The 14985-nt window shown below is 36.8% G+C and overlaps 1 protein-coding gene across 5 annotated transcripts in view; it reads left to right on the forward strand.

Moving 5' to 3' along the window:
* usp10 (ubiquitin specific peptidase 10) overlaps positions 1 to 13348 on the forward strand; it is a 36290-nt gene extending 22942 nt beyond the window's left edge. For 2 of the 5 annotated variants that reach the window (XM_066713784.1, XM_066713788.1), the window contains 7 exons: positions 2 to 105; positions 1531 to 1630; positions 1800 to 1977; positions 4078 to 4285; positions 5311 to 5455; positions 6490 to 6555; positions 10445 to 13348. In XM_066713784.1, coding sequence (XP_066569881.1) covers positions 2 to 105; positions 1531 to 1630; positions 1800 to 1977; positions 4078 to 4285; positions 5311 to 5455; positions 6490 to 6555; positions 10445 to 10632 — 989 coding nt within the window. In that variant the 3' untranslated portion in view covers positions 10633 to 13348. The remainder of the gene's footprint in view (position 1; positions 106 to 1530; positions 1631 to 1799; positions 1978 to 4077; positions 4286 to 5310; positions 5456 to 6489; positions 6556 to 10444) is intronic. The other 3 variants (XM_066713786.1, XM_066713789.1, XM_066713785.1) reach the window with 2 other exon arrangements.
* Positions 13349 to 14985: the final 1637 nt, after the last annotated feature.

The raw sequence follows: 14985 nt of genomic DNA on the forward strand, positions 1-14985 counted from the left end.
GCTGCTGGAGAGAAAATAATAAAAGACATTCGACCGGGAGTTCCTTTTGAACCCACCTATATCTACAGACTCCTCACTGTCATCAAGTCAAGCCTCTCAGAGAAGGTAAACTATTGTCAATCCATTCTCACGGCTTTTTCGGGGGTGTTAAATTAATATTAGACACGTTTATACTGAATGCTACTTAAAAAAAAAAACGGCAACAATATTTGAACATCAGGTACTTCAAGTGTTAATTGACTGATTTAGACGTTCTCCTATTGCTGTCGATTTTAAATATTACTAAAATCTTATTGGTAACCTCTCCAATTTATTTTATATATACAAAGGACTTGCATTCCCAGTAAAACTCACTATTCGAAGTAACAAATATCAAGTTTCTTGCATTAACTAAATGTAACTACTATTTTCAGTATTAATACTACATTTTAAAACAAATGTGTACTTGTCTAAGGCATGAACCATACATTTTTGGTTTTAATCCATTGATGTAGCACAGTATAGAGGTTTTCTTTTAATGCAATTTTGTCAATGGGTCATTGTAATCTGGCTTGAGAAATATCACAAGCTTCTGATATCCATTGCAAACATTTCATCAGTCAATTGGGTGATGTTTTACAACATTAGCTACCAGCATAGGCATGCATAGTTGTTTGTCTGGTCCCACATCCTCTTTGCTAGATCCTGCACCAGTCATACGTGCAACAGAAATTGTTCAAATGCTGCTTTATTTTCACACGATTCAGCATCGTAGCAGTTCTGCCACTAGCCACTCTTGCTCACAAAGTTGACATTGCAAATTATGAATAAAAGCAGGTAAGCTATTGGGAAGTGAATATCCACATGATAGATTTAAACAACCTTATGCACTAATTGTATGAGTATTTTGAGCGACAAATCCAATACAAATCCCCCTTGAAAAAGTAAAAAAAGTTTGCAATAACCATTCATAATTTCCAAGTACTGAAATACATTTTTACTAATCAGTTGCTATTGTTTGACTTCTATTTTAAGCTACATTTTGCATAATGAAAGTGTTACTTTAACATTTAAACTATTAACATGCCTAGTCTGTCAATAAGGCAAGATGATCTGTTTCAGTTATGATCCAGCGAGTAAATTTAGCTATGTGAAATGTTTCTCTCGTGTTCGTTTTAAGATTTTTATAAAAAAAAATAAAAAAAGCTGTTTTAGTGTACCTCAAGTCTATATTACAGTATCTCAAAGAACATTGCATCCCAACCATACTGACTTTGTCAATGTTTAAAAACATTCAGCTGCATCATTTGAAACAAACGCCTAGTCCTGCAGCATTTCATTTTTCCGTTCTGTAATTTACACGGCGAACATTCTTTAGCACACCAGAAGAAATCACGCTAATCTTTGTTGATGCACACTGTCTGTACCGGTTCGTTTCACAGGATGTAGAGGGTGCATATTGGCTTAATCAATATCGTAATCAGTCTAGCTTACCCTTGGAAAGATTTGTATCTTCCTGTCTAATTAAAATGCTCATTACCATGTCCTCAGGGCCGTCAAGAGGATGCAGAGGAGTACCTGGGCTTCATTCTCAATGGCCTGCACGAGGAAATGCTGGCGCTAAAGAAACTCATCAATCCACAAGAAGAAAGTAAGTAAATGCCTTTTACACTGCTAGGCAAAGAACCCTTAACGTAAGAACAATGTGTTTGCATGCCTTCGTGGCATTTTCTTATGTGTATGATCTGCAGATGGAGGTGCATCAATTGCATAGTTCACCTGATCCGCATTACTTTTCTGTTTAAAAAAAAAAAAAAAAGTTTCCACTTTAAACGGTCCAGACTCCCAGCCAGGAGCTGAAGAGGAGATGGCAGAGGGTGAGGAGGAAGGCAGTGAGGATGAATGGGAACAAGTTGGACCCCGAAACAAGACTTCCATAACTCGACAAGCAGACTTCATTCGCACCCCCATAACTGACATATTTGGAGGACATATCAGGTGAAAATAACTTTTGTTATTTTGTTTCTGTACACAGAGTAGTGATCTCTGTGTGCTGCCCACCTGCTGAGTCACTTACACTCCTTTCTGTGTTCCAGGTTTTGTGCAAGATATCTGCTTTTGCAATAGATAAAGTATACATGCAAAACAAAAGTTAATTTTAAAACACCTCACTATAAAACAACAAAACAAAAAACATCCAGAGCAACTAATTAAATTATGTTGTTGATGAATTGCAGAACTATAGTACCCTTGCCCTTCCTTGTTTTAGAAAGATACTGGTCTTTCATATGACCGGGGAGCTTGTAGAGTATAGTGCCATCTTTATCTGAGCCTTGATTTCTTTATCTGTGCCCTTGCATAGGCCTCCGCAAGGGGAGCAGCATAAATAGCCATTAGTTTCGTCTGAAGTTGTTTGTGCTGTTATGGCCAGGCAAGGAACTAGAATCAAAAGATGCAATTGAACAGGGATAGAAATTATGTAAAATGTATTATTTGAGGTCACTTCTTGTTTTCTCTTATTCATATGGCATATGTAGTGGACAGTGATTTCCAAGCATACCAAAAGAGATTATTTTCAGAGGAATGCATGAGCTACACTGGAAGCTTAACCATGAAACTACAGCAAAATAAGGCTCAATAAAAGAAACTAAATCTCCAGTGCATCTTTCCAAACATTGCATTATATCCAGATGATTCACAGCCAGCATATAATCAAATTAGAAACGTAATCTGTTTATGCTATAGTTAACACGGTGTAGTAAATTGCTTATTATACGCAGTCTCTTAGAATTTCAAAAACACCTCCTGTAATACAAGCCATGTCAAAACACATTGTCGGGAAGCACTACCCGAGTCTCGTACAAATAATGGATCAGTCACAGTAGCACAAGAAAGCAAGCACATTAAATAGTAATATCATGAATATTTTCACTAGCTCAGACTGATGATCTACTCTATCTGGGTTCAGTATAGTTCTCTCTTGCCATTGCTCTGTAGGCTCTTCTACTGGTAGCACCACTCACTCTGTCCATACCATTTACATGTACAGTAATAGATTCTATGAACTCTAGTGGATACCATAATCATCATAAATAATTATGTACACATGTAAGCATGTAAAATAAACAAAGATGTACAATATTATACGTTCAGCAAAACATGACATTACATGTTTATGCCTCAACCAGAAACTGTAATGCCCATTCCTTAAACGTCAATGGTACCTTCTGACCCCGGTCGCTCTGCCCATGCACAAAAACGAAGGAAGCACGATAAGTCAGCACATATGCTGACGCACGGTTTGATTCTGTATGAGCGCCATACCCGGAAGTCAGAGACAACAAACAAACACCGATTCAAACAGACAGACAGAGCGCTCCACAAATGGATAAGTACAAATAACGAAAGAAACCTTAATGGTTTTGTGTTATCTTTGCGGGGTTATCTGTAAATAGAATACATGTGCGTATTGTGTGGAGGTGTATCACGTGTATGAACTGGGAATTGCTAGCAGAGTGTGCACCCACAACGATTACCTAATGTATGAACCATACTATTAATGTGTATTGATGTTGTGTTGATAATGGTAGGGAAAGTCATGTAAGAGAGCTCTGTCACACATGATCAGCCTTTTTTCAGTATCTCCCATATAGGTAGAGGTGCACATGGAAAAACTGAATTGCATAAACACATTTAGTATTAGTTTCAGCAACAACCAATGCATTTCTGCTGTTACTAGAGTTCATAGTTAGCTTGATGTAAGGTCACTATAGGCAAAATAAATAGGAACTGTTTCCTGTGGTGCTTTGAACCGTGCCAGGTAGTACTGTTTACATCATGTGACTGAGTTTTTTGTTCTCATGTCACTGGATATCAATTTCAATGCTTCAGAGTAAAATGGGTTAGAAATGGCACATTGTGTGAGAATACATTAATGATAGCAGATGGCAATGCTGCTAAATGAAGTTGGACCCCTTCAGCATCATATCCTGCAGTAAGCTGGTAGAAAACTGGAAAGCAGTGGCCGACCAGTGTTTCCACATCTGTCCTCCGGGCCCACGGTAATGAATGCTCCTAAAGGCCTGTTCTGCTATTTAGGTCGGTGGTCTACCAGCAGAGCTCGAAGGAGTCGGCGACCCTGCAGCCTTTCTTTTCTCTACAGCTGGATATCCAGTCGGAGAAGATTCGCACTGTTCAGGAAGCCCTGGAGACCCTTGTGGCCCGCGAGTCTGTTCAAGGATACACCACTAAAACCAAGCAGGAGGTGGGAATCAGGAACTCTCTCTTCCCTCTCGCACCAACTGGGGTGTGTTTGAATCACTTTCTGGGGTGTAAATACTGCTCATTTGTTGGGAAAGGGGTTTTGTTTGTTTTTGTTTACATTGCATGTCTTTAACTTCAATTAAAGCAATAATATACTAGTACAGTCAGTAAAGTATTACTTGAAATGTTTTTAATTTTACTATTAATGCCTCAGTGTAAATTGTTACCACCCCCTCCTGTCCTTACCACTGCCTAGACATGTTGGAAAGAATTTAAGTTGAGAAATGCCTGTCCTATACGGTTGCCCTTAAACCCTTAAAAGAAAAGGCTGAGCGTAGTAGACCCCGTAAGATGTGTATTCAGTGACCACGAACTGAAAAAAAAAAAAAAACAGGGTTTCAAGCTGAACCTAGGCTGTCGTACATTCTTTTATTCTGTCACAGAGATGGAAAACTGTTAATAAATAACTGGAACATCTGTCCACCAGCTGCACAATGTTTGTTTTTTCACTTTTGTTTTAACCTTCACTTTTCTGAGATCATGCCCATTTTCTAGTTTAATTAAAACCCTGGTGATAGGTGTGATATTTTGTATGACTACCATTACATCTGGTTTGCATTGTCCAGGTGATTTCCTAAACTCTTGATCAAGTTGAATTAATGTTCAGATAGCTACAGTCAGGAGGGCCATGGTGATAAATTGCTCAGTTTGGCTGTCTTTTGTAAACTGAGGGTCATTGCAAGTCATCTGCTCTGTAAACAATTAAAAAATAATAATTCCGTCATCTGTAAGCTTAATTAAAACTTACCTTGTGCAGACTTTCTAATTTTGAAATGGTTACATTTTTCTTAAACATTCAAATCTTAAGTTAATACCCATAAATATTAATATTTATTAATCGGCCGGTCAGCTTGAAGCCTGTTTCTACCCTAGACAACTGCTCTAGAAAATGAAGATGTTATGGTCAATTTCATTTCTTTGAGTCTGCATACTGTAGTCCAAACCATTGCTAAATTAAGAGTAGGGAGTATGCTTGAATTTGTTTTTTTTTTTTTTCCCCGTTTTCAGATTGAGATCAGCCGGAGAGTGACTTTAGAAGAGTTGCCTCCTGTCTTGGTCCTGCATCTCAAGAGATTTGTTTATGAGAAAACGGGAGGATGCCAGAAACTGATCAAGAATATTGAGTACCCGGTGGACCTGGAAATCAGTAAAGGTACACTTATCCAGCATTCATTTAGTCACCTTGATTTTCAGTTCAACATACCATAAATAAGATGTGATATTCTACCATGTGCATTAAGATTCATATTCCACTTTTGTTCCCTTAAAATGCTCCCAAAAAACTAAACAATTTGTATTTAACAAGGGATATTTATTTTATTTGTAATGTTGCTTTGAGAATAGAGACTGCTCAATTAAATGAGCAGATTTATGGGCAGTGTCTTGTTTTGCTTTTCTCCTGGATAACTATCCATGTTTTCCATACTCTCAAATGTCCATTCATGTGGTGGAGTAACTTTTTTTTCGTAACATAGTAAAAAAAAACATTGCAGGAATCAAGTTAATTTTACACTACAAAATATTGACTGTAAATCTGATTAGTCCTCTGCCATCACATTCTCTCACATAAGTGACCATATAACAGCAGTAAGTAAAATTGTTTGAGGTTGAGGACACCTTTTCTGCAGTTTAGAAACTCGTCTATTAATAGCTGTTCTGCACAATATTTTCCCCAATTTTTTCATACTCTGAATTACACTTCATTCTTGTTAAAGCTGTATGTTTATAGTATCAATCTGTTTACAGTTGATTATGAACACTATATTCAACATATTTATGTGCAGATTCCTTAGGCAATGTTTTTCTTGTCCTATGAGTCATTCTGCCAGAGTACTGCACATGTTGCTGTCGCTTTTTGTGTATAGAAACTGCACCAATCCTTCTACACTGTCCCAGTGCTGTAGTAAAACGAATCAAATCAAAGCATAGCCATAGGGCTCTATACCTAAAAGCCTTATCCAGTCTTTTGATATTATAGCTCTGTTTAAAGTACTTTTGTTTAGGAAGAGAAACTGCCTTCCAGCATTTTAGTCTACTTGCAAAGACAAAACATAATTTGTTTGTATTCATTTTAATTAAATGCAGTCTTTGTTTTTGAAATGTTTATGCAAAGTTCTTTTATTGCTATCCTCTTTTCTAAAAGTGTGCATGTAACTCTTCCACATGTTTTTATTTTTTCCTTTCCAGATCTCCTTTCTCCAGGGGTGCGGGGCAAAATTTTTAAAGGCCAAAGAACCTACAGGCTCTTTGCAGGTATGCATGTTCTTTAACATTAAAACCCAAAGTCAACTGAGGTATAGTTGTTACTCTATTTTCCCCTTCTCCCTTTTCAAGATCAGTGTGTTGGCTTTGTGGGGGAGATTTACTTTTTAATTAATATTCCCTGATCTTCTTAGCCACATGAATTACACATTTCAAGTGTGAACCGTTATCAGCCTCCAATCTAGTAATCCTGATGTGTAGGAATATTGTGATTGCCAGACTGTAGCATTTTAGCATTTTGCATTCACTCCTCCAGTGCACTGCAAATGGAGTTGCCCCATTATGTCATAAACTTCAGTGGGGGAAAAAAATCATAAGTTAGGCATATTTAGTTTTATACATAATGCTAGTCCAGAGTAGTGTTTCACCTCCATTCCAATACTTTGTCCTAATGTAAATAACAATTGGGCCTTCAGTTAAAGACTTGCAATTACCTGTGCCATCCCATCAAATATGACCTGAAAGTATTTGTATGGAGTGTGATAGTTTTGAAATGCTCAGGTGGTAAAGTTAGGGTCTTGGAATTTTCCTCATGTAAACATTCAGATTTATTGATGTACCTTGGAAGACTGATTTAAATTTCAACAATTTGATGCCAAGTGAATTACAAAACCCCTATAAAATCTTCTGAGAGCTTTTGTATTGACATAAATGCAGTTACTGGTTAAGAGGTCTGATCACAAATGGTTTTGAAGACTCCCAGAGATATCCGTATAAGGAGTTTTACCAAAAGGGAATTTGCATATTAAAACGCATACATAGATCTCACCTGTACTTTTCTGTAGCCAACAGTAAACACTGCCACAAAAAATTATAAAAAGCTCATCTCACAATTTTGCTTTTACTGAAGACAACATGGAGGTTTGATGATTGCATTGGTTGTCTGGCAGGTGACATGGAATTTATTAAATTTAACCTTCAAATAAGCAGTTTAATTTCATGATTAATGCGAATACTTCATACATATTATGTGATAATGGTCTTTAGTGGTCTTTCTATAACAGTGATAGTGTTGGTACAAGGAGAACTCAGCAATGCAGTTGCCTATCATTAAGTTTCTAATTTGTGAAAATGCATGCTTTGAATTATTTAGCTTGATCACAATTAAATTATTTGTTTTTGGCAAGACAGGATTATTTGACAATCTTCTGTGTCGTAACCCTTTAGCAGCCTCAGGGCTGTTGAAAATGAAAAGGCCTGTTGATAATCCTGATTGGCATTATCTTACTGGAGTGCAGTGAGAGATTGTTGCATGTATACTGATGCTATTGAATGCACATGAGATCAGGTCTATTGACAAGAAAAGGAGAACTGAAGGATGAAACAAATCAAATGTATATCTTGACTTGTAAGTCCTATGTTTGAACAGCATTATATTTATTTTGGGTTTGGAGGTTGGAACTTAAATCTAACTATTCTTGAAAGGGTTGTATGGAACACATTTCTCATAACTGTAATAATATATGATGTAATAATTACATCATTATATATGTATTCATGATGTGAAGTTTCTGGCTTTGATTCTGAATGGCTTGTGACAATCAGTCATAATTAACAAAGTATCATTTAACATTTATAGTATAATTTGTCCAAGCAACACTAAACTAGTGCTCAGATCATTCATAATGCAAAAAAAAAGTTTAAATGTAATGTTTGAAGAATAAGCGTGCCTTAATACCTCTGCACTTTTTTTCTTTGAAAACACTTTTACTTGTTCTACACAAACCTCCTTTCTTACCTGTCTGCTTTTTTTAACAGGTCATTCAGCATGTCATTTTCATTAACTAAAAAAGTACCCCCCATTCCCCGTCTCCTTCATGCATGGTTAAATATTGTTTTTTAAACACAGATGCTCTCCTTGAATATGGAGTCTATTGACCTGATTTTCTCGGGAAGTAAATTATCTTCATTATTTTTGTATTAAAGACGCTTCTCATTTTGGATAGTTGACAGTATAGTTACCCTTGGATACAGTAACTAAAATATTCCAGTACATTTTCCAAAATCGTAAGTTAAAGGTCAATTTAATTTTTCTGCACATCTGGTCTGAAGAAAAGGGAGAATCCAATGAGCTTTTTAATTTAAACTCCAGTACAATTTATCTAGTGAGTAGGTTTTTTCCACCCCTAAATTTCCAGTAAGTGAGATTCCAAAAGGTTTTTGTGCTTTTATATTGTACTTTGAACAATATTGAAATATATTGTGAATAAAGGTTTCAAAAACTGTCAATCCTGCTTTAGAATTCAATGATTCAAGGTTTTATGGTGCTTCAGTGCAGTGAACTCATTGTTTTCTGTAGTGATGATTTTCTATTCACTGAGGGCACACTCCTAATTGTGGGATGTGTGTTGTGTAAAGTGTTTTGTACAAGACCAGCAGGCTGCTACTGATCAGCAGACGAGCCACTTGCGCTCCGGCAAAGTAAACCCTGCGCAGCAAGGACTCCGTGCCGCTACACTGCCGGTCAGGGCCGGAGAGATCCTGTGACTTAGTGCAGAAAATTGTGAGCAACGCAATGGCCGTGTCTGCCCAAGTGACAACGCACTGCGGCCCGTAGGCAGCTTTGTTATATAATGCGTTCATGAGTTCCCATGGTAAAGAGCAATAGCCCATCCCCCTTTGGGTAGGATTGTCATCTCGGAAGATGACTCAAGTTTCAGAAACTTCCATGCAGAGCTCTCTTTACAAAACGCACACTTAGCTTGTTTCATGTTTACATGTATTACTGATTTATGTTTGCAACATAATAAGGTGTATTGCCTTATAAATCCTTCCTCTGTGACCTCTATAGGATCAGTTTGTTCTAGCAAAGAAAATATTTGTGATGTTTAAGTCAATTCAAAACACATGTTGATGTAATGTGTCTTATAGTAAAAGATAAAGCACGTTACTTACTTTTGTTACATGACTGCATTTTCGCTTTACCCTCTTCTCTAAATGTTCGTTTGCTAATGAAATTGAGATGCGTCAGATGTCAAGAACATTAGAAGCCTGCACTGTGCTTGTATTATAAACTTTAAGCTCTTTACCAATTTTATTTTTCATGAGATTGTTAAAGCCTTTCTAAGCCTTTGATATCCTTATAGCTATTTCCCTGATTATCAAGGATAACCTGTTGTATATTCATACTATGAAATTGTGCCACTGAAATGTTTTAAGTACATCAGAGCGCTAGAATTGAGCTCCTTAACCAAACTACAGGGCTGCTTACTCAATCTGTTTATGGGGAGAAAAACTGCTTATTGAGCCCCCTGGGCTGTCCAACAGTCTACTCTCGGGTTAGACTGTTCTTTTTCCAGGGGCTTGCCGTAAGTATTTAATTTGTGCTGACTGCAAGACCTAGCAGCCCAATGTCAACACTCTACTGCCCATAGTTGTCTTTGCTAAGCTAACTGGCCATCTGTTACTAGCTGCTCAGTATAATGTACAAATCTGGTATAATGAGGACAATGTAGTGTTAGGCTTGGTATTGCTGTACCTGATCTGAGATTGTAGCTAATTTTGCACTGTCCATCTTGTGCTCAGAAGGCAGATTATTTACTGATTTAATTTTGAGTGCATTACAAATGAGCACTCTGTTCAAATTGAGAACATCTAAAGCCTTTTCCTGAATGTATCCTTGACATGCTCCATGCTTTAACAGGTGCACTCTATGCATTTTAGTTTGAGTGGCCTGTTTCACATCCTCAAATCCATACATCCCACACTAAAAAAAAAAAAATGCAGATCTTAGGGTCATGGATCAGGAACATTGTAACTTAATACTAAATTCGATCAGTCACTTCACCTGACCGTAACATTCCTGTTATAGACCATTCTTGGTTGATTGTTACTTCCTTGGGATATCGGATACTAAAGCACTCATTTTTTCTCTTCACAGTTGTCTATCACCATGGGAACAGCGCTACTGGCGGCCATTACACCACGGACGTCTTCCACATCGGTCTTAATGGCTGGCTGCGCATTGATGACCAGGCAGTGAAGGTGATCAACCAGTACCAGGTGGTGAAGCAGTCGGCAGAACGCACAGCCTATCTCCTGTACTACCGTCGCGTTGACCTGCTGTAGAAATCAGACAACATTCTTTCCAAGAACACTGCCCGACTTCTCTTGCAAGATTTTCCTCCCCCACCCCACTGCTTTTCCAGAGAGTCAGCTTTTCCAACAACTCCTTTATCCTTTTATCTTTTTTGAAAAAATAAAAAAATAAAATAGAAAAAAAAGAAAAAAAAATTGCAAATACTTACTTCAGATGGCTTAATTTTGTCTGCGCAGCATTTGCTTTTAAATGCTGGAAAGAAAGAGACGGTTGGATAAGGGATTGATCGACAACAAGGACAAGAATCTTTATCTCCAGCCTGGTAGATTCTGGGGACACTGTATTAATAAAAGTCAATTTTACCAGTAGAGGCTAATGCTGTAGGACTGGTGGATTTTTATTTTTATTTTTAAACAAAAGGGCGGAGAAGTAAAATCAGTTTTGCCTTTTAGCAAGGGGAGTTGACATTCTAATCAATTTGCAGTTTCCACCTGTTCAGTCTGCCTAGTGCAAAAGATCCCTGCACCAGCAACAAAATTGTGTAGATCTTAATGTATGAATATTTCAGCGCTTTGTTTCCCGACTCCAGAGGCGAGTTGCGTCTTTTCCTCACAACCACTTTTCCCCAGTCCCTTCCTCACCCAACCTCCCTTATGCTTTTTAATCTAGATAACACTTGAGCCATTGATATGAGAGGAGAGATGTTACTGTGTGCTGAAAAAAAAAAAAATGTTTGAGAACCTCTGTGTGGATTCTGGGTGTAGAATTAGTATAAAAATCTAAATAAGTTTTTAAAATGCGCTTTAGGATTTAAAGGCTTATGTGCACGTAAATAAATAAATGTGGACGTGCAGATTCACCATTTTGCAGTTAATGTTTAAAAATTAAAAAAAAGAAAGCTGGGTGATGGTCACTTTATCCTACTCCCTGGGGATTCCTGATTATTGCTTTCTGTGTACACAAGCTGGAGAAATACCAATGAAGATTGAAATATTCCATTACAATGTCTGCCTTTTGTTTACTTTTTTTTTCAATTTTCTTCCCTTAATTCAAAGAATAATTAAATTTTTACCCCTAAATGTCAGTGAAATACATAGATATCTAAAACTATTGCCCATCCACTGACAAAGTTCATGAAATGGGTTGAATTTGTTTCACTCTAGCTTTCCTTTCCTCCGCCATGGAGGTATACAGTTGGCATCTTGATAGTGGAGTTATTATTGATGGGATTCTGCAAGATTAAGGACCCGCAGCACCAGGTTGCTTGATATGTGATGTTCAGGAAGAAGCTGTCACCAGGCTTCACTTCACTGGAAATGATGGGATTGTGGGAGCCTCCTTGCAGCAGTGGGGTTCCCCCAAAACAGGACTTGTGTAACTCCGAAAACAGTTTGACAAAATCCATGATGTGATAAAAGCGCACATAAAGAAATAATTCATATATTGTTTGCTTGTGTTTGAGAGCTTGCTTTTTCATTGATTGTATTAAATTTATCAAGTGAAAAAAATAATCTTAATGGTCTATGATGTCCAGTGAATCTTGCCCAATCATTTTGTTTAAGTTTTATTTTATTTTTTGTGGTCATAACCTTCCCCTCCCTCAATATTTTCCTTTTTCCCCCTTGAGGTAAGCAAGCACAACCATAAATAAAACTGTACAAGTACATTGTTGATCATATTTAATTTTCCAATTTTTGACTAGTCTCTTAAAACCAAATTAGCAATGTTTACATGCAGATCTTCTGAAGTAACTGTACTTACACTAATTGTATGCTGGAAAAGAAAGATTAAGGTAAATGCATAAATTACATTACATCACTGTTTAGTAGTGGGTAGGGCTCTGGACTCATAACTGGAAGGTTGTGGGTTCAAATCCCGGGTGGGACAGTGCTGTTGTACCCTTGAGCAAGGTACTTCACTTAGATTGCTCCAGTAAAATGCCCAGCTGTATAAATGGGTACAAATGTAAGTCGCCCTGGATAAGAGCGTCTGCTAAATGACAAATAATATAAATGCATAACTTGAATAGGTTATTTTAAGTAATATGATCAGAAGTATTGTTCAGCATATCCCATTATAGATAATATATTTTTGAACTACAGTTAATACTTCAGTACATTGTGGTCACTTGTTGAATATCGCATGTTTGTGTATGTCCTTAGCAATCAACTGGAAGTATTGGTTGCTAGACCTACTTGGCCAATAAAGCGAAGTACACACATTTCTGGGAGCAGGTCCTCTGTGAAACTAATGCTTTGAGCAATTCTAATACTGTAATATTTATTCTATGATTACTCAAATCTGAATCTGGGGCAACAGTAAATCGAGACAGATGTGGAAAAAAAAATTGCCAAACCATTTTTGTTTCAGTATTAAAACAGATTTATTAAAATTACAGGAGTGTTTAAGAAGAAAGGAATCGTGTTTAATTTATGCGATTCATGTGAAGCTATTTTGGTAGTCTGTAATTCATTGATTATGTCAAAGTGTAGGCCAATGCAAACTATTGTGGGAAAGCTTTTTGCAAACCCATTTTTCAAATAAATGGTTGGGTTAACTTTAATCCTTATTAAATACAGCTCTGTAATTATATTCAGCCTATGTTTTGTATCTTGCTTTATTACTTAGGTTATACTTTTTCTGAGTCTGATTTACAGGGTATGCCAATATAGACTGCATGACTTGTGACTGCAAACAACTGTTGATCATTGGATACTGCTTTAATAAATAAAACCATTAGGATGAGCTGGAAAAATATTTAGTTTCATTTTATATTTTTAAGCACATCAGTTTAATTTTCTATTTTTCCTTTCAACCAAAGGAAATTTGGTTTCTGCCTTAAATTCTTTCTGCTGGTACTGTGTGTGTGTGTGTGTGTGTGTGTGTGTGTGTGTGTGGGGTGGGGGGGGGGGAGTTTTCCAAATTACATTTGTCACTGCAATTCCTTTATACAGTGACCTCAACATCTGAGTCTAATTATTTCACTTTATTTACATGGTAAGTCTCATGAAGAAAGTATGTGAAGCTTTATCCCAGTGAATGTCAAAATCCAATTTATTGAGTTCAGAGGCGTTGTTTCCTTGTTACTGATATGTGATACAGACCTTGTCAGTATTGATTTGAATTCTTATGGCAAGGTCATTTCCCACACTTTATTACCTGTTGGGTGGGATTGAACATCTTGACCTAATATGAACACGTTCTTCAAATTATTCTGGTCTCATATTGACTATCCAATCATTGAGAGTAAATATACAATTCTTTAGCCTTTTATTTCTGTGGAACTACTGTCATTGATGCATCTATTATCCATGGATTACTGGGGTAAAAATAAGGTTTATCTGATGGTTTGGACTTAGTTTTCCTTCACTTGTAATGACCATGATGCAGGGAAAGAGAAACTTTTAATCTGCTTATGAAGGCTTGTTGCTGTTTTTTTGTTGGCAGGTTACCCTTCACTCTTGGCTATGAACCCATCATTTTCTTCACTACCTTATTTTATATTTCTCCTCAGTCGTGTTCACATTATTTTATGGCTGCCGTTATTTACACTTTTGGCATGGCGCTGTATAATTTGAAAAGAAAAGCTTTGTATGGTTTTGCTTTCAGTCCCCAGGATGCAATTATGTTTAGTACTTTTCTCGTTAATGTCATATCGTAAATACGATTTTGTGTTGCACTTACTGCCTGTGGCTAAATTATACACTTCAGTGGCTCCACGGGACCACCTAAATTCAAAGAGAATTTTGCTTGATCATTTTTTAAATTATTTAAATATAGTTTGTTGATAAAGCAAAGAGATGATATAGACGCTCTGTTTCTTGCCATTGTAGATGACATTTAATATCCAGAAAATTTTCCAGTGGAAGGCAATGAATTCCATAGACATGCTATAATATATACCAGGGTAGCTTACCATGGTCCAGGAGTGCTACATTGTTTTGATTCATCCAAACTTAAGTACTTACTTGATTTAATTATTGGGCTTCATGAGTCAAAATGTTCATGGTGATTGATTTAGATGCCTGTAAAATCTGCAGGATTAAAGCTGAAAAATTATTGGCCACCTCTTGTATATACCTTGGCCTGAGTCATGTTCATCTGAGTAATTTTTTTTTTAATTGGAAAATATAGAGAATTAAATTAAAAGTTTCCCTTTTAATAATTCATGCAATTGTTGCATTTTTTTTTCATCAAGGGTGCTGCAAGTCATAGTTATCACCTGTATATAACTAACAGTGTGGTGACAGTGCTATAGATCAAGCACAATATGATTGATCCAATACTGTTCTTCAGATTTTTAGATTACTTATGATGATGTCCTGGAAATGTATATTCAATTCCTCCACACAAGACTGGAACATTGGCAGCCATAGAAACAG

The sequence above is a fragment of the Amia ocellicauda genome, chromosome 9 (assembly GCF_036373705.1).
Source record: "Amia ocellicauda isolate fAmiCal2 chromosome 9, fAmiCal2.hap1, whole genome shotgun sequence".
Taxonomy (NCBI): Eukaryota; Metazoa; Chordata; class Actinopteri; order Amiiformes; family Amiidae; genus Amia; species Amia ocellicauda.